Source organism: Monopterus albus, unplaced genomic scaffold (assembly GCF_001952655.1).
Source record: "Monopterus albus unplaced genomic scaffold, M_albus_1.0 scaffold4.1, whole genome shotgun sequence".
Lineage (NCBI taxonomy): Eukaryota > Metazoa > Chordata > Actinopteri > Synbranchiformes > Synbranchidae > Monopterus > Monopterus albus.
Window position 1 is genome coordinate 3,061,025 of NW_018127884.1, and position 22,268 is coordinate 3,083,292.

At 41.2% G+C, this 22,268-nt stretch overlaps 4 protein-coding genes across 7 annotated transcripts in view; 1 reads left to right on the forward strand and 3 right to left on the reverse strand.

The window, feature by feature from the left end:
• The first annotated feature begins 734 nt into the window (after window positions 1–734).
• Window positions 735–14,067, forward strand: cmtm4 (CKLF-like MARVEL transmembrane domain containing 4). Its single transcript, XM_020609877.1, has 4 exons — window positions 735–1,650; window positions 6,954–7,130; window positions 10,807–10,905; window positions 11,632–14,067. The coding sequence occupies exons 1-4, from the start codon at window positions 1,465–1,467 to the stop codon at window positions 11,794–11,796; spliced, it is 627 nt and encodes a 208-aa protein (XP_020465533.1). The 5' UTR covers window positions 735–1,464; the 3' UTR covers window positions 11,797–14,067.
• An 81-nt stretch (window positions 14,068–14,148) lies between these two features.
• Window positions 14,149–18,864, reverse strand: LOC109965673 (CKLF-like MARVEL transmembrane domain containing 3). 2 transcript variants are annotated; one of them, XM_020609896.1, is made up of 5 exons: window positions 17,760–18,567; window positions 16,584–16,739; window positions 16,373–16,468; window positions 16,122–16,239; window positions 14,149–15,679 (listed from the first exon to the last, which is right to left on the reverse strand). In XM_020609896.1, the coding sequence occupies exons 1-5, from the start codon at window positions 17,811–17,813 to the stop codon at window positions 15,651–15,653; spliced, it is 453 nt and encodes a 150-aa protein (XP_020465552.1). In that variant the 5' UTR covers window positions 17,814–18,567; the 3' UTR covers window positions 14,149–15,650. The 2 variants fall into 2 exon arrangements, with proteins under 2 accessions (XP_020465552.1, XP_020465543.1); XM_020609887.1 differs by lacking the exon at window positions 17,760–18,567 and adding an exon at window positions 18,579–18,864 and having other exon boundaries at window positions 14,164–15,679.
• Window positions 18,865–18,996: 132 nt separating this feature from the next.
• On the reverse strand, window positions 18,997–20,902 carry cklf (chemokine like factor). 3 transcript variants are annotated; one of them, XM_020610956.1, is made up of 5 exons: window positions 20,660–20,902; window positions 20,440–20,576; window positions 19,838–19,966; window positions 19,586–19,681; window positions 18,997–19,213 (listed from the first exon to the last, which is right to left on the reverse strand). In XM_020610956.1, exons 2-5 carry the CDS (start codon window positions 20,497–20,499, stop codon window positions 19,025–19,027), a joined length of 474 nt encoding a protein of 157 aa, XP_020466612.1. In that variant the 5' UTR covers window positions 20,500–20,576; window positions 20,660–20,902; the 3' UTR covers window positions 18,997–19,024. The 3 variants fall into 3 exon arrangements, with proteins under 3 accessions (XP_020466612.1, XP_020466603.1, XP_020466620.1); XM_020610947.1 differs by having other exon boundaries at window positions 19,811–19,966; XM_020610964.1 differs by having other exon boundaries at window positions 19,015–19,217; window positions 19,811–19,966.
• Window positions 20,903–20,996: 94 nt separating this feature from the next.
• The window catches only part of galns (galactosamine (N-acetyl)-6-sulfatase), a 22,118-nt gene continuing 20,846 nt past the window's right edge, over window positions 20,997–22,268 (reverse strand). The window contains 1 exon segment of the mRNA XM_020610998.1: window positions 20,997–21,518. Coding sequence (XP_020466654.1) covers window positions 21,432–21,518 — 87 coding nt within the window. The 3' untranslated portion in view covers window positions 20,997–21,431.

The window sequence follows — 22,268 nt, forward strand, 5'->3', positions numbered from 1 at the left end:
TCAATAAAACCAAGAATTCAACTTTGGTTGGCTTTACATTCATTTTTGTGTCTGTTAATACAACGTTTATAGATTCATGTTATGACAAAAAAAATAACCTTTACCAGAACTTAATATTTTACCACTTTAATTACATCAAAATAACTAAGTAAAGCTCCAAATACTAAGAAATTGTGACTTCACCAATTTATGATGACTGTGGTGCTGACTGCTCAATATAAAAAATGGAAATGTAATGAAAAATTGACACTTAATTCCCACTGCATTGTTACAAGTGCAGTTTGTTCATTTGCATGCAGTTAAAACCCTGGAAGATCACAACCATCGCCAAATACTCATATATGTGCTGACACCAGAGGAAGTCCCCTTGCTTTGTATCTGTCAAAGTGGGACAGTACAGTCCTAAAGTACTGTAATTCAGTTATCTTTGTCCCTGGAACACCTAGGCAGCCGGTTAATGCCGCTGAAAACCATATGAGGGCAGTAAAGGTACAACAAAGCGTGGTTAGAAAATTAGGCCTGCCCCTGTATTATGAAAGTTACCTTGATAAGATTTACATGACATAAAAAACAGCAGCATCTCTAAAGCAGCACCACTGCAGGACCTTCACAGAACATCACAGTCATTTATATTCTGATATTTAAGGTTTTATACTACTGAAAATACTTTTACAGCTATACAGCAAAAACAAATAGGATTATTATAGGCTAATATTATAATGTCCATATAAAACAATCTGCAGTCACATCAATAATCATGAGAATGAGGAAATAATGTCATCACGCCTGGCCTGTCCGCTTGGTTCCGGCTGGATCCGTTTGAAGGCAGTTTGGGAATATTTAAACGGAGCGCAGAGCCTCCACAGAGCCGTTTTAGAGGGGGGCGGAGACAAGCTTGCTTTGCATCTATAGATGGTACAGTGGCAGATATGCAGGATGACTGCAGGCTGCTTTACATACGAGCTTTATTAAGTTTACAATAGGGATTTTAGAGGGTCTCTCTCGGTTCTTCTGGAGCATAATGGGTAGATGTTAATCCAGTTGCACAGGGGATTCACACCGCCCGGAAGGCATTTTTTCCGTGCCGCAGAACTAACCACAATCATCCACGACAAAGTGACACTGGAACTCGAACAAGTGACCCGCCTAACATAGTTGTAAGTGCGGCTATTTGAGAGAGACGCGACATTGTAGCCAGGAGGAGACAACGGAGGAGACATCACACGGATAGCAGCCCGATTTTCCTGCGCATAACGTTCACTGGCATCTAAGGCGACTGTTTCCCCGCGGGGTGGCCATGAAAAGCGGACTGTCTGGTTTGTTTTCTCCATCCACTGCCAACCTACATGAAACAAAGTGCGCTGCCCGTCACCTCAGCCGCGCTGTGAGGTAGATCCAGGCGGTGTACCCGGGTTTATGTCGTAAACATTTCTAGTCAAGAGTCCAGCTTCTCCCGAAATCATCATGAGGACCAGCGAGGAGACCGAGGGCTTTGACGCCGAGGCCTCCAACACGTCCATGATCTCCGGGGCCAGTAGCCCGTATCAACCCACTACCGAGCCCGTCCATGCGAGGCACATTTTTGGGGGCATAAGGTGCGACGTGGAGTACCTGAAGTCATACTTTGGAATTTTAAAGGTGGTTGAAGTGGTAAGATTGATCACGACCATACATTAATGCAGTTTTCAGAGATGTACAGCTTCATAAAAGTGAGTTAAACAAGCTGCAACCGGTGGATAACATCCACCATCCAGCCTCTAACATACTGTTGAAGTCACAAGTTGACATACACTTTAACCAAACACATTTAACTCAGTTTTTCACAACCCCTGACATCTAATCCTATAAACATTCCCTGTATTAGATCAGTTAGGATCACTGCTTTATTTTAAAAATGTGAAATGTTAGAATAATAGTAGAGAAAACAATTTATTTCAGCTTTTATTTCTTTCATCACAGTCCCAGTGGGTCAGAGGTTTACATACACTCAGTTAGTATTTGGTAGCATTGCCGGTAAATTGTTTTTCTTGGGTCAAACATTTCAGGATGCCTTCAGCAAGCTTTTTATAATAAGCTGCAGGAATTTTAGCCAGTTCCTCCAGACAGAACTGGTGGAACTGAGTAAGGTTTGTAGGCCTCCCTTACTTACACAGGCTTTTTCAGTTGTGCCCACAAATGTTCTACTGGATTGAGGTCAGGGCTTTGTGATGGCCACTCCAGTACCTTGACTTTGTTGTCTTTAAGCCATTTTGCCACAACTGTGGAAATCTGCATTGTCCATTTGGACAAGACCCATTTGTGACCGATCGTTAACTCCGTGGCTGATGTCTTGAGATGTTGCTTCAGTATACCCACATAATCCTCCTTCCTCATGATGCCATCTATTTTGTGAAGTGCTCCAGGCCCTCCTGCAGCAAAGACCCCCCCAGAGCATGGTGCTGCCAGCCCCTGGCTTCATGGTTGGATGATGTTCTTCTGTTTACAAACCAGAAGACATTTCTCCCAGAAGTAATTTTTGTCCCCATGTGCAGTTGCAAACCGTAGTCTGCCTTTGTTATGGCGGTCTTGGAGCAGTGGCTTCTTGCTTGCTGAGCAGCCTTTCAGGTTATGTCGATATAGGACTTGTTTTACTATGGATACAGATGCTTTGGTACCTCTTTCCTTCACTATCTTCACAAGGGCCTTTGCTGTAGCTCTGGGATTGATTTGTACTGTTCAGACCAAAGTTCAGTGAAACACAATGTGTTTCTTTCCTGAACGGTATGATGGCTGCATTGACCCATAGTGTTTATACTTGCGTAGTATTGTTTGTACAGATGAATGTGGTACCGTCAGGCATTTGGAAATTGCTCCCAAGGATGAACCAGACTTGTGGAGGTCCACAGTTTTTTTTTTTTCTTCTTCTTTTGATTTTCCCATGCTATCAACCGAGAAGTACTGAGTTCAAAGGTAGGCATTAAAACACATCCACAGGTGTGTCTTCTGTTGGCTCAAATGTTGTCAGTTAGCCAATCAGAAGCTTTTAAAGCCATGGCAGCATGTTCTGGAATTTCCAAGCTGTTTAAAGCAAACGGAAAAGCAAACGGATGTGGTTATACAGGAGCTGGTTTACCTTGACCTACATCCCTTTAGAGGTCATGTCAATCAGCGTTTATGCTAAATATGCCTACCCTATGACTTGTGAAGGTATAGACGTAAGGTTTTCAAGAATCACAATCCAGCCTCCTGCCAAACAGTGTATTTTCAGTAGTGTTATTTTTTTGTCTCTTGTGATAAGCAGTATTTTAAGGAACTCTAACATCTGGTTTGCAAATAGGCAGAAAATTATGTGTCACTGTTTTTGCCGCCCGACTGTCGCTCTGTCCTCGGTTTAACAGTTGTGGCTGTACTCAACAATGCACCAGGTGCTACATGCGTATTTGATAAGGTCCTGAAATGCTCTTGGAGTAGAAATAAATATTGTCACATTTTCTTTGTCAGGAAAAAAACCCCCCATACTTTCCTTGTGTTTTAAATCAGCACATCGAAACCAGATGTTGAACTGTGAGAAGAGGCAACAGCAAAGCAAAATGAGGACTCCCAGAGCTCTGACAGTTCACCAGAGGAGGAAATATCTATCAAGCCAGAACTATTTCTCTTCTTCTGGTGCTGAAAAGAAATCAAACACAGGCCTGCACACTGGTACACATGAGGTACAGTCTTGTGTCCTCAACAGGAAAAACCATGGAGTTGAGGAAACTAGTAATTACCTCTCACAGTGTTCGCAGATAGCACCAGCAAATGAAAAGTCCAAACCTCTGGAAGATAACACTCCATAGTTCTGGTTTCTCTGCTTCACCTTTAAAACCTTTAGCTCTAGAAAAGCTTTTTTTATGTTGTGGGTGGCTGAGTGTCCCAGTGGTGTGAGAAAAGAGCCACAATCAGCGTGTGGAGTGGCACACACCTGTAATGTTTACTGAGAGGAAGCCATCTGTCATCAGCATAGGAGAAATTTAGAGCAGGCAGCAACTAAAGGTTCATATTCACATACTAGTTTTAATGCAAATGCTACAATATTGTCTGTGGCTTAGCTACTATTTCTGTATTTCTTTAGCATTGCTTTAGCTGCACCATTCTGTACCAAAAGAAGTTCAGAAGTTAGATAACGAAACATGCACACAATATTGCAAAGCTACTGTGTATTCACTGTGCACATTGTAACAAAGATAGAAAAGTCGTGCAAATATTGTAATGGTGCATGTGCATTTTAAAAGACTTCAAAACGAATGCAAACCCGTTTATGTACTGTACGTGGAAGTTCCCAAATGTTTTTCGGGTACATGCAGGTAAATACAACAGCTATGGTACGGCTGAGATAAATGTGAGTATAAGCAAAGGTCCTATTACTACTAAGAGCTAGTCATATCTCTTTCAGTGACTGGGGCAGGGCTGATGAAAGTTATCCAAGTTTACATTCAGTATCTCAGAGGAGGCCTACAAGGCTCGCTGCCAAACGTTAATAGCTGCAGCTTTTACTGCTCTGTTGCCTAATCACTGGACTCGGTGCCGGCTGAGTCTTTGTGGCTTTGAAATGTTTTTTTTTTAGAACTCATAATGATAACACAAAGCTGACGGCATGCAAATGTGCTGTCCAAGTAGTACATGTAGCACAGTTTCTGCTCAACGCTCCTTTGCTGAGGAGGTGTTGCCTCATATCACTGTGTTAAAAGGAAATACTTCTACAGCTGACAGCACAGTAGTCCTGTGTTGTTAGCAGATTATCTTGGTAAAGAAATCGGTCATATGGAGTAATGATTAGCATCAGTGAAATATTGACTTTGCAGATCCAAACAACCGTGGAAGAATGAGGAGCTCTGCTCTATGAAATACAGGCTGAGTGAGATTTAATGCTTCACTTATTCCTCTGGCCTTTGGTCTTTATGACTTTGCTAAGGTAATGTTTATTATATTACGTCCACCCTCTGGCCTTGTTTGCACTGAGGTGATTTTGGTGTTTTCTGTTTTTGCACAGATCAGAGAGCTAATAAACCTGTGTACTTTTTTTCACACCAGAGCACTAAAATACATTAACACAGGCTTTTAGAGAGCCTGTCAGCTTGTCATTCCTTGGATGAATAGATACACAGGCTGTTGTTGACCCTGCGCTGATTAGACGCACCCTCCCAAGTAACACGTAACCTGATCAGCCTGATGTTATCATCCTGTTAGCAGGTCCGTCTTTGTTTCTGTGCTGTGCCAGGGTCAGCAAAGTCTAATTGATATTCCCCTCATTCCCCTCCATGCTGCCAGGAATTTGATATCCTGACACTACACCTTTCAACTTCCCTTTGTCCCATCAAACCTTATGCAGTTCTGTCATGATGGTTTGTGAACCTATATTTCCCTTTTTAAGCGCTGTTCCGACAAGTGGTAATTAAAAACTCTAATTCTTTCTGTGAGCGTTATGTTATGAAGCTTCCAGATGTCCCCTAATGTCAGTGAGCACTTCCTGCTCTGAGAGGTAGAGACACCATATGCTCCATTCTCTTCTGGATGAACCATTACTTACTCTGAGCTTTTGGGGAAGACCACAAGAACATTGTGCATGCATGTAAGAAGGCATGCATGCTTTGCCTGCACACACCATCACTTACAGTAGATGACTGTGGGCTGCTGCTGAAGCTTATGTAATATTTTGAGTCATTCTTTTATACCTCCAGTCTCATATACTGCTAGGACAACAGTATGTAATTACACAGTCTTTTTTTATCTCCCTTAAATTTCTGTTAGCATCAGATGGTGAATAAGAAGGGGATCTGAGTCCAAGAGTCCTTCAAAGACAACTAATAATGTGTGTAATCCCACGCAGACAGATGTCCATGCATGTGAGAGAGAGAGAGAGGAGAAAGAGAGTTGATGTGCATGTTCTTGCACCTACTGTATGCCTGCATGATAGACAGGTTGTGAAGGTGTGAGTTTATCCAGTATGGTGCTTTGTGATCCCCACCCCCTCCCCTGGGGCTGCCTGACACCTGCTGCACAGAGACTTGGGGAAAGCAATATGCTTTCTTCAAGAGGCATGACATCACCCATTAGCCCAGGCAGCAGATGGATGATGGGTGTAACCGTTTCAGTTGTTACATTCACAGAGTCCTATTGAAATACATGCTCCAGTGAGGTTTCAAGAGCCTCCCAAAATTCATCTTTTGTGTTAATGATGGTTAAGTCAGCCCAATTGATTTGCTTTCTTTTGTCTTTACTTAAGTGTGGCGCACTTAATGTGCAACACATGTTGTGTTCATATCTTACTGTTGTGTCTCCTGTGAGGTGATGTGTCAGAGTTTTGGAAGCTTGGACAGAAGAGTCGGAAACAGGAGAGTTCTGTACTGGCAGTTTTCCAGTTGCTCATGACACTGGATTACCAGATTTAACTCTTGAGCCACTGAAGGTTGGGGGATAGGAGGTGTAGGCTCTTTTGCTCATGAGACGTTCAGCAACCATGTCAATAGAGGTGCAGCTTTCCTCACTGAATTTAAATATTGGGTTTCACAAACAATCTCACAATATGTTAAAGTAGCATCCTCATGGTTCTGTTGCTGTATGTCTCTGGGTTATGGACAGCTCTGAGCCCATTGGTAATCTGTGTGTGTGGTTTAGCTGGGGTCTAGATGGCAGGAGAACACCTAAAGAGCCGAATTCTTCCCATTCTGTGGTTTGCTGATGGATATTGGCTGGAGGCAGGCACCAACACAGGCTGCCAGGAGTGGGTCTCATTAGATGGGCTTATGGTCCGTTCGTTGGACAATCACTTCATCATCTGGAAAACTTTGAATTTCAGCATTAACAAACACTCTTTTATAACATTTCTTATATCTGACACTCTTGAATCATGTAATGTGTTTCTAGCATGACTTTGCAAATGCTCTTTCTCTTTCCCACTCTGGTCTCGTCTTTTTTTTTTTCTGTCACTTCAGGTCCTGTCATTTATTGGATTCATCTGCATCGAGACCATCATGATGTGTTCTCCCTGTGGAGGGGTCTACTTCTTTGAGTTTGTCAGCTGCAGTGCCTTTGTGGTGACAGGAGTCCTCCTCCTGATCTTTAGCCTCAACCTGCACATCAAGGTGCCACAAGTCAACTGGAACCTCACGGTAAGTACAGGGAGATGCAGTGTGTCATTGGACCAGACTCAAGATATATTTGACTCGGTGGAGAAGACAAGGTTCAATGTTGCCACCAGGATGTGCATTGTCAGCTGAAATCACATGAGCTGGCGGGTGTTCTCCAACAGATGCTGGTTGCCTTTCGATATTTGCCTACATATACATGTGTTCTGAGCCACAGCCAAGTTTCTTTTACAGAGGAGAGTGGAAAAACATTTTAAACTATATTTCCAGGAGCCACACAGCTTACAGTTCATATCGTAATAAAGGAGGTGATATAAAGCCAGATGTTCAAATCCTACCACAGCTGTTAATATAGATTTCTTTCTAGTATCCTTGGTGAGGTATTCGACCTCAAACACGGAGAGGATATGCCTTTGGCTTCTACTTGTGACAAAATCAAAGCTTTTTACAGTCGTAAAGAGGCCAGAGCCAATTTAAAGGTGCTGAGTTAGGAACTTTTTCCAGATACCTGTGACCGGTACAGTCCACATAATCTAAAATCCTCCTGTTCATTCTTTTGTGAGAGGTTCTGTTTCTCCTAAGGCTGGCTGGCCTTTCTCATGTCAGCTTTGACAAATAGATTTTTTTTTCCCGTTCAGGTGATTAATAGTTAGAAATATGTGATTAACACATATTTTGTGTGTTTTTTTGTGCACAGATTTGAGTTAAAGTACTGTGCGTTTGGTTGTGGGTTGCCATTAGGCTCACAGTGGAGGTTGTATTTCAGAGACGTTGCTCTAGTTGGCTGCAGTTTGACTCACTGGGATTGATGGAAATCATGCTGCTATGCACAAAATATAGTCTTTTGTATTTTACTAAAATGAATAGATATTTGGAGGACAAGTGTTTATGACTCCTCTACTGTTCCCCTTTAGTGACTCAACTGTTGCATGACTTGCAGTAGGTGTTGCTTTTCTGTGCTGACTCTTAACTGTAGCAGCTAATAAGACCATAATGCTTGCCACAGTGTAGGCTCTACCCCACACTGTTTGTCTGTCAAGTTCAAAGCTGCGCCATTTACCACTGGGCCCTTGGGAATTGCACCATGAGTAAGCATTCCCAGCATTAACCCCTTCTCTGTTTCCCATCTGAATGCTGTGGGCTGACTTTAATATTATGTCCCCTGTGGAGCGAGTTGTTTTATCATGCTGTTTACAGTCTTGGTAGGAGGGTTTGGATTGTACAGTTATGTGCTATATGTTTCCATCTCCTCCAGTTCACCCTCAGTACAGAAGGGTTTGAAACACAGGTCCTCACCCCCACCTCCAATGAAAGCACTTCTGGAACCTTGTTGTAAAACCATTCTGTGACTTTTACTGATTAAGTTGAGCTTTGGAGTTTAATTTGCATGCGCACTGTGTGTTAGTCTCTTTGCTGAATCTACACCCACAGCTGATGGTTTTATTAACTATAGTCACTAATCTGTCATCAGTTTTACCCTGGTGGCGTTTACTTTAGCTACAAGTGGAATCCAAAAAGGCTTTCTTGGTTGTCACAGCTGAAACTTGCCCACCCAAGCAGACAAAAGACATGAAATGTTTGCCTACGATCTTTGTCGGTCATAAATGTGAAAGCCAGAGAGATGTTTCCCTCCTGTGTGAAGCTCTCTGGCCCTGTGTGATTTGCTGTAACTGTCAAGGGAATAGATTTCATCATTTGTGTTCTGCTGCATCCCCTAAGCTTTTCATAGTTGCATGAGTATTTTTGAGAGCACAGTAACGTAAAATATTAGTTTATATGCTACTACCAACCACTACAGAACAAAAATTCTCTTTTAGCCAGAAATCCAGGCCCAAACTAAGTAAAACCGTTCCTGCGCTTGAGTCCCTTCTGATTCCAGGCTCCATCCTTGTCTCTATTTTTAGGGGAACTCTTTGGAGACTAAACATATTCACATACAGAGGCACAAGTGTGCATACACTCCTGTTAGAAAATAAGCAAACGTTGACAGCATTTTTGGGATTGTAACTTGGTTTATACAGTTAGAACCACCGAGCTTTGTGCTTTCAGACTATCTTTAGTTTGACTCGTGATCCAACGGGATGTCATCCTAGATTAGGTAGCTGGTTGCTGAGGGGTGGAGTACAGTTTTCAAATGTATTTTTAATTCAGATGTCAAGAATCAACTTTGTATATGTTTTTATTTTGAAAGTTCTCTGCTCAGCAGAAAGAGAGAGAGAGAGAGAGAGAAGACTGAAACAATGATACAAGCCAGTAATAAACCAGAGAGCCAGTGGTTTGGTCCGGTCTGTACTTGTGTTATTTAAGGTTTCACAGAGTGCTGCCCTGGTTAAAATGTGGAATGTGGGAGAGAGCAAAGCAGAGAGGCTGACTGGATCTGGACAGAATATGGATTTGAAAACTATAGGCTCACTTTCCTGCACTGGAACGCGAATGTATACAGTATTTCCTGTCTAACCAGTTGGGCTAGATAGATGCAGGTGTGTGTGTGTGTGTGTATTTGTACTGTGCCTGCAGTGTTTGTAGTGTGTGCATCGGAGTGTGTTATGATGTATGCTGGGTGTCTGTAAGTGTGGTTTGTGGAGTTCTGGGTTTGGTAGAAGGTTAGGGTTATCACATGGTGTACACTGAGTGTGCTAGTGAGCATGTGGTGTTAGTGTGTTACTGAGTAATCTGCAGGGTCTGTGGCAGTTTTTATGCTTTGCCACATTGTGTTCTTTGTCCGTTGTGCGCGCGTCTGTTTCAGTGTTTGACATCTCCGTTGTACGAGTCCCGTGTGTCATATGAGAAGCCGTATTTACCATTATTACAGTCACGAGGGCCGTGCAGCAGTCATGCTAAGCACCTTGTTATTAACCCTTTCCTGACCGTCTGAGCCTCTGAAAACAAGAGAAACATCAGAGGGGAAGTCTCTGATTCATTCTCCTCCTGTGTAAAAAGGTGGGGGATGGAGTGAGTTTTGCATGTGGAGAGGCTGTATGTGTTTCTGTGTGTAATATGAAGGGCTAGGCGATTTAGAATATTTGCTGTTGGCTTTGTTCTCCAGTGGCTAAAAAAGCATAACAGGATGCAGTCTGGCTGCGTTAGAGGACTGTTAGCAAACTCTTTGTTCAACATTATCAAGGATACCCTTCCTGGAGCAGGGCTTGTTGCTATGACTAATAATGGGTGTTTTTAAGTTGTGCCCAAAAGGCCTCACATGCTTCTGTACTCTGTGAAAGAGTAACTGTAGCTATAGGCCAAAATATGTCCATGGTGCCATGCACTGACAACTGGCCTCTAATACTTGGTAAAATTCATAGTCCTTTGTTCAAGTTTACCAGACTGTATTCTGTTATATTTGAAGTATTTATATAAGACGTTTGGGTTTTCTTTTAGAATACATGTTTATATTCTTCAAAGCAAGGAATCTAGAAAGGTACTATTTTTGGTATTGGTACAGAAAATCTGTATTGTGGCTGTAATAGTCATTTCAAATGGTAATTATCTATAAATTAAACTGACACACTCATTCATATACAGTAGTCATTTCATTTCATGCTTCCACAATGACATGATGAATGTCAAAAACTTATTTTCAATGTATTCTGCCTTAGCTGCTGCCCTCCTGAAATACAGCACTTTGTCTTTAAAACTAGTGCTGGCGTATTGTACAGCTGGAGTCTAATGGTGTCTTCTATGTCTTTGTGTCCTTCCATAGGACCTGGTTAACACTGCTGCCAGTACCTTTTTTTTCTTCTTGTCATCTCTTGTGTTGGCCTGCATCAACCACAACACTGGAGCCGAAATAGCAGCAGTGGTGAGTAAAGTATGAATACAAACAGCCCAACGGGACCCTTTGGCACAGAAGGGTCTGGGTCGGGTTCAGACACGTGGATCAAACTTTAGGCTAGATGGCTGGGGCACTCAAATTTCTGCTTCCTTTAATGATAAGGGGGAAAATACCATACAAACTGAACTGCGTTGGGTTTGGATATCATATACTATCAGCTTGTCTGGTTCGGGTTGGGTTCAGATGCCACACTCTCAGGCATGGGTCAGGTTCAGACAAAAATATTTGGCCTGATCCATGCTATAGTGGTGAGTTTCAGAACCAACGTGCCTGCTGGTTCAAAGCTGACATCTATAAACTTTGCCCTGGGTAGTCATGGTAGTCATCCCATCAAAGCAGATCACAAAAGATAGACACTGTGTATACATATTCATTCATTCATTCAGGTACCTGCATATGTCTCAGGGCGAGCCGAGGTGACTGACCAGCTTCTGCATAGAAGTACTATAACATACGTACATGTCATTTTTTGAGTTTTAGGTAGATGATGGATTTAGATGATAATTCACCATTGTAACAATGTAGTTAAGTCGAACAAGGAAAAGCCTGCCACGGGCTCTTTAACTAAATCAACCTAAATCAAGTTTGCAAGGGCATAATTCATGAACTTTGTGTCCATGTTACTTTTAGTTTTTCATTTCCTATTCAGATTCAGACATGGTTCTTTTTCTTCCTGTTTGCACTTGTATGCAGATATTTGGTTTCCTGGTGACAGGCGTCTATGGCATAAATACCTTCTTGGCAGTACGGAAGTGGCGCCTTGGCAACGGGTGTCATGGGGCGGCTCAGGCCAGCGAGTACATGCGAGCGCGCACAGCATCTCGTGGAGAAATGGAGGCACGACCTGAGCTTGCATGAGCACTAGCAGACTAAGGGAAAACCACACTACTGGCAGATAACTGAGATGGACATTGCTCTATCTCCAGCACAAGTCTTGGGCGGAACAGCCGTCTCACGCTGACCACATGCGCTTGGCTTCTCATCAGCCTGCAGCCTGCTCAGCTGCTGAAGAAATCTTCATTTCATAGCCACAGAGAAGGTCTGTGGCCTTGTCTACAAGGCATCCTTACTGCAGTTACACACAGAGACTCTAGAGTGAAGAGCTTGAGTCAGAGTTGAAGATATTCTCTGGAAAACATTTCTTCTGCGTTTTAAAATCGGTGTGAAGACTTCCACGAAGAACCAAAAGTCTGATTTGACTCAGGCTGTGGATCTTACCTTAGAGTTTTTTGTTTCACTGTGAATGAAGCAAAAAAGGTGAGCTTTTGTACAGTTAACGTCATGCCGCTGTGTGTGAACTCTGTGGTAATAAATATGGATCCAGGAAGCCACTGGACAAGCAACATACAGTAACCTGCAGTACAGCAGAAGCGCTGTGGCTTTACATTTCTTTCACAGATACTGACGGCAGCCTGCGGACAAGGCTGACAGTGAATCTAAAGATTACACAAACTGACTTAAGAGTTCGTTTCTCCTTTGTCTTGATTGACTTAATATGTGACCTTTAGCTACTTTTAAGATCTTTGTCTTCAGCTGTTATACACTAAAAGCACAGGGTTATTCTCAACTGCAATAATGGACAGTACAAGGAAAATGTCCAAATATTTTAAATGAGTGATAAAGATGATCTTTACATTACAAATTAATCACATGGTTTTGACACAGTTGTTAGACTAAAATTAGAATTCCTAATACTCAGTTATATTTACAGTATCTGAGGTTTTGTGCAGACGATCCAAACAATATTCAGACTAGCATTCCTCAGATTTGAATTCTGACATCATCACTGTGAGCCAGGTGGAGGTTACATCGGGCAATATTCAAGTAATTGGCATCTTGTTACTTTTGCACAAACCCAAGGCTTCAGGTAACACAAAAGGCAGTGAGATTCAATAGGCGACCTGGACAAGCTCAATGCCCTTAGCCTATATGCTGTATCTCAGGTACTGACACACTCCTTCTATCTTTAATTCTTAAAAAAATATTTCAAATGAAATCACAGGGTGCCTCGACCTGAATGCTGTATTTCTTAATGCCTTCTCAATTGCTAGACATCATGGGGACTATAATAGATAATGACATTAACTGATAATTAATGCAAAATTAAAACAAGAATTCAAAAAAGTAAGCAAGTGAAAGTGAAGACAATGGGATGGAAATCTGGTATACTTGGCATTATTGTATGTGGTTGACTTAAATGTATTTGTGTGTATATATAGTATATTATCACGAGCTTCATGTATTATGAAATCTCTGTAATTCCACATCGTAGACTTCTTACACGACAGTGCAAAAGAGATTTCTTTGTTTAGCCACTGTACTTGACAGGCAAATACAAGGCTTCATCTTGGAAAAATCACATTTGCTTTTTAATTAAGGAAAAAATGCCAACTTAATGTTTGGTGTTACATTGTTCTAATGTACTGAATCAAAGCTACAGCTGCACATCTGTTATTTTTGTTCTTATATGAGGCATTAGGGACTAAATCAACTCTATGGCTCCATCTGCTGGTCTTAACCTAAACTGCACTCATTTGGACTCAGTGGCCTGAGTGTACACAGCCTGATAACTGCAGTAGTGTGTGTACAGGGGAGGGATCAGAAATGTGTTTGATTGTGGTTTAAGTGTAAAAAAATAAAACCAGAATCAAAGACTTCCACAGTACATATTATGGGGCTTTTTTCATGTTTCTAAATAACTTGTATCAGGTTTTACTGCTATTTCTCTTGGTTTTGTGACTGAAGTAGTTGTATAAGACAATCACATTTCTATTTATCTCTGTCATTTACATTGATGGATTTCCTTTTGAGTGATACTACAACAATGTTCATGTAAGCATTTGTACAGCAACAAATTCATTCAAGTGCATTATGCTAATTGATAATATAAACTGACCATATTTGTCAAACACTATCAAGCCGCAGCTCTTCCTATGTACAACTTCATTCTGCTTTAAGAATTTGTATTTCGAGAAAGAAAAGCCTTGCACTCGAGTTTCCAGACTGCAAGATGAAATGCTCTTCTGTTTCCTTTTAATTTTGTGTGCTTTAATAGTCACAATGTTTCTTTTGCAGCATAGAGCCGTACGTAGCTGTATTTTTGTATTAAAACATTCTATAGTAGGCTTCACATCAGTAGTGACCATTTAAATAAAGTGATTTGCACATTATAGAAAATAGCTTGTTTTTATTCAAACATTTTTACACAAGAGGGCAAAACAGTCACTAACAAACTTTATACTGTATGTGTCAAAACTCCAGTGAGAGGCCTCATTTGTCAAAAGGTTCTGTATTATGAGATTTATGTATTGTTTACACTCGGCACATGGTTGTAGGTTTGTTTGTTGTTTTTTTTGCCCAGTGCAAACCGCAGATTTCCAGTTTTGGTGATATTGAATTTGTCAGATAATCTAAGTATATAAAGGTTTCCTTGTGGATGCAATTTAGGGGCATACTGTAAACCTTTATTGGAAAAATACATGATCACAAAGTTCAAACTAAATCTTTAATATAAACGAAGCATCTTAAGTACCAAACTTCCTGAACTCTCTCATACAAGGCACGGTGGTGAATAATGACTAGGGAGGCAGTTTGACTATTAATATGCCAGTTGCTCACATCAGTTGAAGTTCCACATAGAAATCCGAGGCCTCTGACGCCAGGTTTCCGCCATCTATTGTTAATTTACAGTGCTCTTCTAAGACTCATGCAGTGTAGCTTGTGTTACATCTAGTTTCTCAGCAGTGGAAGTGGAAGAACTGAAAAAACAAGTGAATACAAAGCAAAAAGATGCTTTTTAAAAAAGGGATTCACGTATTGGATATTAAAATAATACTGAAGTGGCTAAAATGCAGTGTTATGCGTGCACTCACACACACACACACGCTGGTTGCATAGGGTACAGTACAGCAGACAAACACGCATAAAAGCAGAAGCTCTTCAAAACTACACTCCAGTAGAGTTAAGACAGTTGGACAGAGGTTGTAACCAGCCAACCTGCTATCTGTTCTACTATATACAGTTTTGTGTATAGTAAAATTGTGAACTTATAAATGTACATAGGCCTCCTGACTTTAACTTTCATTTAAAAGGGTTGGAATATTTTTATTACAATACCAGTTAATTATTAGTTCTCTGTTACTATTGGTAGTTGAAAACATCTAAATAGATCCACAGGTACAGGTCAGAAGTCAGTATTAGTCATTATTATTTCAGATTTAACATACTGTAGGTTCCCACACAAGCAGCTTCTAAGAACACGGTACAGAACAATTTCACAGCTTCATGATCATTTAAATATCGGGTTGACAGTGGCATTTACATATTTCCCCAAATCCTTTAAAACACTGTGCATGAGATTGGGCATGAATTAGTTGAGACTGAATATGATTAATGTGTGAAATGCATTTCCATCCCTGAATGTGCAGCAAAAAAAACAAAAACCATTTCAACTGCAAAGGATCTGGGGCTTGTGTGGGTCTTTAGGACTGCACGGAGTCTCCACCAACTACTAAGGAATCAAAATACTTAGCCAACAAACAATGTGACCTTGATTTTTGATTTCAGTACAAACTGGTATTAATGTAACCTTGTGGCATGAGGAAACATTTGCAGGTCACTGCAGATGGACGCTCAGCAGCAGCAGCACATTTCTTTTGCTCTGGGTTGTTTTGTGCCGCTATTTAGAACCGCTGGTGAAGATTCCTGTGGTCTCAGTCCGAATCAGAATCTGAGAACTCGTCTAGAAAACAAGTGAAAAACACTTCTGGTATCAGAATGAGTGTTAGTTCTCTGTGTTTCTGTGTGCACTTTCTGTTGACACATTATATGTACTATAGGTCAAATAGTGCACATAACAAATCGAAAATATGGTGCACTTAAAGACACTTCCATCTTTTAAACCATGTGAGAACATTAAAGATAAAACTATTGAGACCGAGTCCCGGCAATGCAGAAAACAATTATGGGCACAATTTAATGAAAATACACAGTTAATATCAAAATGAAAAAGGTTTAACTTGGCATACATTAAAGAATTTTATTACATTTAAGTGGCCAGTTTATACTGTGAATTGCAGCACAGACCCAGTTTCTAACTAAATTACACTCAGCCTAGTATTCAGAACTTGTTGTACCTCAGTAATTGTATTTACATCTTTAGAATGCAAAAAAAGAAAAATTACCTTGCTGTCTTGATGGCTCATCATGGGACTCCCCTCCTTGCTTTAGGAAATTTGCCAGCTCATTAAAAATTAGATAAAAATCTAAAGCAAAAACAATAGTGGCAATGAACCCGAATACCTGTGAAGAGAGGTATAAGAATGCAGTGGAAAAACTCCGGTGAAATAGAGGCATGGTTGTTGGACAAATTTGAAGTGTGCTGCATGTATTAATTATGCCGAAGTAAGCTATGATGAGAAAGAGTCGACCTTACCCCAGCAGCCTTGGAGGCGCCATCTGAATATCTGGACACTGCAATGATGGAGATGGTGAAAAAGATAATGGAGGCCGTCACACATCTCATGAAATCCTTTGAAAGAACAGAGTCAGAGGAAAAATGTAACTTTATGTTGCCATTTTCTTCCTTTAGCACTTGGAGGTGTTCATGCACAAAAGCTACATTTCTATTAGAAATTCTCTCTCACCATAAGAGGCCAAAGGAAACCTTTAAACCTCTCATTGAACTTGGTCGAGTAAGCAAACAACAGGAAAAGAGCAGCCAGGAACTCCAGTAGGGGGACTGTCACAAAGGCTGCTGCTGTGGATGCCGCGAAACACACGAATGATACCAAGGACAGAGCCTGCAAAGACGGTTAAACAGAGGGAGAAACGGCTGCAACATGTACTGTATGTTTACATCAATGAGACACTGAAGAGGACACTTACTGTATCAGTCCAACAGTCTTTACATTGTTCATTTCTAAACACTTCAAAGCTAAAGGCAATTTACTTTTTTATCCAAATTATAACTACTATATTCTTCTTTGCTGTCACGCTGCCTCAAAGCCTGTGTGAATTACAGCTTCAGGCCAACTTCCTGTAGGAGATACAGCTGCTAAAAGCCAATGTTTATTCACCCAAGCTCATAGTCTGTTACACCAAATCCCCCTCTCTCTCTCACACACACACAACTGTGCAAACACCTTGAAACTCAAAGCTGTAATAATGAAAGATGTTTAAAAATGCACAATGCAGGTAAAGTGAGTCTGCTGTGTTTGCTTCCATTAAAAGAGCCAGGTGCATATCAGTACAAATGAAAGCAAGTCCAGACACTATAATCTCAAACTGATCCGGCCATCTTGTTTTGGTCTCAGTCAGTCGTCCTACGCCAGCCTGAGGGTGGGAAGCCCACCTTGACTGAACCTTAACTGCTAAAATGCAGATGCTGAACAGCGTCCTGTCGGGGATCCAGTGAGGTTCTGGTCTGTGTTGCACTGGAGGAGCAGTGTAGTACAAGACATCACATCGGTAATACAAATTCTTTGTTTACTTCATATTGGAGTGAGACTACACCATGCAGGAGGTTTGAACCATGCTACAGCAGCAAACTAGTAGTATTATTGTCAATTTCAGCATTTTAACACCAACTTGATCGTGGTAATAGTGAAAAAATGGTCAGAGCTTCAAGATGAGATCATCAAAAGCAGCAAATTCTCACATTCAATAAATAAATTCCTGATTTTTTCAGTTTCTACCAAATAGGTAGGAGGAGCCAGACTTTGCACATTTACCACACCTGCATAGGAGGTTACAGTATATGACAAATATCCCAAAGCGCTGAGTGTCTTCTGCACAAGTTCAACCAATGTGTGTACTCTCACCTGCATGCACATAGCAGGCCAAACATCTTCTATCATCAGCAGAAGCCAATACATGTTTAAATGGGTTACAGAAAGATCAGGGTCACACTGTGGGGTGGCCGTAAAGAGGCTGTATTGTGTGTGTGAGTGCAGTGGGCCGTGCAGCTCTACATCCACACGGTGGGAACAGGCTTCATGTCATGGAAACAGAACGATGGATGCGACTGGGAGGAACACGTCTGCTCTCTCACAGCCCAACATGAGCTGAAGTGTCACATGACACAAATGTGAGGGGTCATAGAGTTACAGCAAAAAGACCCTCCCCTCAAATATCTGCTAGTGACCCGACCCACCCCACCCCCACCGCAGGCGCACAGTCTTTCAGTTCCTGATTTTTGGAAGTCCACTTGGACACTCAGTAAAAACAGATTATAGCTTCTATCCTATATAGTATTCAGACCGTTATTCATCTCTGATACACTAAACAATGAACAAGATGGCCAAAGCAGTCTTCCTGCGGTGTGTCGCTGCCCGTAGTCCAGTAAAAATGTTTATTCCAAGTTTTAGTGGTTTGTCGTAGTTGTTGTAAAACTTTACTGCCCCTCCCTTTATTAATGTAAACTTTGTGCCGGAAACTGACTGACCTGTACTCAAAATGAAGACTATTTCTAAACGTGCACCAAAGCATAGCATTGCTCTATCGGCCATAAATACCAGAAACCAGAAGGTAAACGAAAGAATCCAAAAAGCGGCGCGTCTCGGTTGTTGTGCGCACTAGGTGAAACAATGGCACAGTAGATTCGTTTTGTTTTAAAAGTTATTGGTTTGGTCGTTTCTCACCACTTCAGCAATAAGCAGCATTCCTTTCGTGGAGGAGGCGAATTCTTTGCTCGGAAGAATAGAATGCAGGACAGCCTGGCGCGGCCCATTCGGGCCGGGAGCCTCGATGTCCCCCATTGTTGAAAAAGATTTTCTCTCTCCTCAAACTTCAGCAAGCATAAGCCACAAGTAACGTAGCGGACTGAAGGCAAAACAAAAAGGGTATGTGGAGGCGTGAGGCGTCTCGGAGGTGGAAACGGAAACAATGATAGCGCGGAAACGCAGCGCCAACTCTCAAAGCGCAACATCTGCCTTCTCCAGATGTGAAATGCGATACCTCAATACAACACCCCTTCTGCAAACAGTACAATCGGAGTCGCAGTGAAAATGTCCACTCATTGTCACAAATCAACGAAAAATCTTTATTGATAGTTGTGCCTATTGATTCCAGCCTGCATTACCTTCAGTTATTCAGATTTCACGGCTGAGGGGGAGGGGGGGGGGGGGGGGTCAACTTGGTAATGTTTACATAGCATACTCTTATTTGGTTTCATGTGCTGCTTCATTTGGGAGTTCACTTCTGTGATTGTTGAATGTGATGGTCTTGAAGAGTGTGCAGCTGTCCATACACAGCAGGCCAGCAGTGAGGAGACCAACTATCTGCAAACACAGAGCAGATCTTAAAATAAACGCCCTTTAAGTAGCTGTTTTACTTTTATACAACATGAAAATATGTTTAACATGCCTATGTTTGGTGCCCATGTTTTTAACTTTCTTCAGCACAACCTCGTTTTTTTACCTAACAACTATTTGACTTTGACATACAACATCAACGTGCATGACCGTCCACTCACGAGGGCCACACTACATTGCAGCGCCCATGCCATCCAGCGTGTGGACCTCATATGGTTAGGCAACAACACATGCACACAGGACATTTAAACGTACCGACACTGTACAAGGGAAAATAAACACATCAAAACTAGCCCACACAACTGAGAATGCAGCTATAAAGAAATTCCTCTCACCCCTCCAACCAATGTGCCTGTGACAGTGTATGTAGTCAGAGCCAGCAGGCTCAAGACAACAAAGTAGAATGCTGCAAAGACTGAATTGAAAGCATCCTGGAGAGCAGAAAAGAGGAGAAGTTAAGAACAAGAACTTTTAAAAACAAATGTACAGTATATACCGCTCTCTTCAGCACAAGGCCTATGTGTTATGTTAGAATTGTATTTAAAAAAAACACCACCCACAATGAGAGGCCAAAAGAAGAAAGTCACCATCTTGTTGAGTTTCAGTAGGTACAGCAACAGCAGAAGCAAAGTGATCACAAACTCCATCACTGTAGCCGCAATGTACGTTGGTGTAGAAGCTGCAGCAAAACACACAAGTGCTACTAACAGAGTCACCTAAAGCAGAAAAGGAGACAATACACAGAAAAATGTTCCTGAAATAACAGAAAACAGCAATGATGAAACATTTAGATAAACTATTTAACTGAAATACCATGCTTCACTAATCGTCCAGCAGAGACCAGAACATTATCTCTTCTGACTCACTGGTTTCCTCCATACAACATGTTTGACATTACGTGCACTTCATGTAGAGAAAGAGGAACACATCATCAGCTTTCTGACTTACTGAGAGTTTCCACATTTAATTTTATACAAGCAACAGATCAGTTGCTCCTTTAGTCTCTAGAATGCTCGTGGTATGTTGACTTGAGTCACTATCAACGAGCTACTTAACCAAAAGTTGTGGTGTGAATTTGTTATTGCCTTATCCCATACATTCCTCTTTCTAATGTGTACAGGACATTTCCAAAATCTTCGACAGAAAAGTGCAAAACTGTCCAAGTTGCGATGATGTGCAAGCGTCTCACCGTCTCTGCTACTTTCAGGACTCCCCTTGTGGATTTGAGAAAAGCCGTGTCCACATCCATGGCTGTTAGTTTCTTGTGATTCTCAACTCACGGTGCAATTTCATTTGTAAAACTTGTTTCCTGAAACCAGCAGCTTCCTGAGAGAAGTTGAAAAGGAAATGATTGCATCTCTACACAAGTAGCTACTTTGCACGTTGTGCAAAAACAAAAGACGACCTACCTCATGTCCTCTGTCTCTTATAGGCAATACTACACGGACAATCAAAATTGTTCTGCCAATAATCCATTATAAGCAGGCAGAGTATGGCTAATTCTATTAAGAAAAAAAAAAACATTTGTGGCAGACGTATTTAAGATAGTAGCATTTATACGACATTATGATGGATAACTCAATTGCAACCATGTCACTAGGTGTTGGGTGACATGTTCACTATTAAATTCATAGTGAAATTACAAGCCAGGTATTTGTAGCCAGATTCATAGAACTCATTTATTCAATTTTTTTTCAAGCCTGTGTCTATAAGCACTTAATGCATACAGTTCTATGCACAGAAAAATTTTTTTTTTACATATACCAGACTCAGTCTTTGTAAAACACAATAAAAACACTTTTATTAAAAACACTTTTGCAGTGCAGCATGTATATAAACCCTCCCCTTTTCAATAAGTATGTAAAATATCAGACTGATCAGAATAAATGCATTTCCCTATGTGCTCTGCATCATTAAATGAATCATGTCTCTTGATGCAGTGACTTTCTAAAATGGGTAGAAGTTGTTTGGCTCATTAAAATCACAGCTATAAAAGTTATTTCCATAATGTTCTGCTGTTACAATTCCCTTGGTGTTTCTATGGCTTTTTTCAGCATTGTGTTGTCCACAAACTATCTTAAAACATCAAATATTTTCTTTTAAATAATAAGGCTGTATGTTACTCTGTAGAAAGGCACATCTCTAGGGTTTCCTTCCTGATTCTTCTCAGCAGTTTTATACTCAGTGAGGCCACTCGCACTTCCAGGGATCAGACACGGGCCCTTTAAGACACTTTCCCAACTTCTCACAGCCTGCAGGGGCCCAGTTCTGCAACAGAGAGCAGCCATCACAGTCAACACAAGAATGTAATACTTATTTGCTGATTTTTGACAAAAAGGTTTTGTTGGCACAATCATTTAAAATCAACTTTTTTTTTTTTTTTTTCTCAAAGGCACATCTGCTATGAGTACTTGTAGAGCTTTGCTGTGGCTACCTTCTCTGCCATAACTCGCTAGCTTTAGCTGTAAAACAGCGGTACAACATCCGCTTGCAAGTGCAACGCCTTATGGGAAACTCTTGCCTCAGGCAGTGAGTGCAAGGGCAGAATGCACGCAAGTAGGAAGGAGGTTGCTTGGGACGAGTAAAATTATTGGTCAGGTGTTTTTCAGCCCTGCTGCTGCCAGAGATATTTTTTATGTTGTCAGTGCATTTAATGTATTCATTACCATCAGGATGAAAAGAGAAATTCAAGAAATGTACCAAAATGCTTCTGGAATGAATCACCAACCCTACCTTTAAATTGGTCAAATTCATTTAAATGACAAATAGGAGGTAAAAGTAACCGGAATTCAAACTCAACAGTCATGTGTTCCGTCAGGCCATGTTACATTTAATACTGGAACACATTAGAAGTGTCAACAGTGAAAAGGTTAGACTGTAACAGACAGGCTTTTTAGCCTTTGGACCCACATTAGTATGGCACAGAACAAGGCGACGCTAAATAATTCTAACCCTACATAAAATTGTTCCCTTTGTTCACCACCAGGGGGCAGCAAAGTGACACAAATGAAACCAAAA

Coding starts and splice junctions, on each gene's coding strand:
- cmtm4 (XM_020609877.1), top strand. CDS start 1,465: ATGAGGACCAGCGAGGAGACCGAGGGCTTTGACGCCGAGGCCTCCAAC. Junction 1,651..6,953: donor TTTTAAAGGTGGTTGAAGTG/GTAAGATTGATC, acceptor CTGTCACTTCAG/GTCCTGTCATTTATTGGATT. Junction 7,131..10,806: donor AAGTCAACTGGAACCTCACG/GTAAGTACAGGG, acceptor GTCCTTCCATAG/GACCTGGTTAACACTGCTGC.
- cklf (XM_020610947.1), bottom strand. CDS start 20,499: ATGGATGTGGACACGGCTTTTCTCAAATCCACAAGGGGAGTCCTGAAA. Junction 19,682..19,810: donor TCTTCTTTTGGCCTCTCATT/GTGGGTGGTGTT, acceptor TCTGCTCTCCAG/GATGCTTTCAATTCAGTCTT. Junction 19,214..19,585: donor CAGGCACATTGGTTGGAGGG/GTGAGAGGAATT, acceptor GTTTGCAGATAG/TTGGTCTCCTCACTGCTGGC.
- LOC109965673 (XM_020609887.1), bottom strand. CDS start 18,695: ATGGGGGACATCGAGGCTCCCGGCCCGAATGGGCCGCGCCAGGCTGTC. Junction 16,740..18,578: donor TGCTGCTTATTGCTGAAGTG/GTGAGAAACGAC, acceptor CCGTCTTTGCAG/GCTCTGTCCTTGGTATCATT. Junction 16,469..16,583: donor GTTTCCTTTGGCCTCTTATG/GTGAGAGAGAAT, acceptor GTTCTTTCAAAG/GATTTCATGAGATGTGTGAC.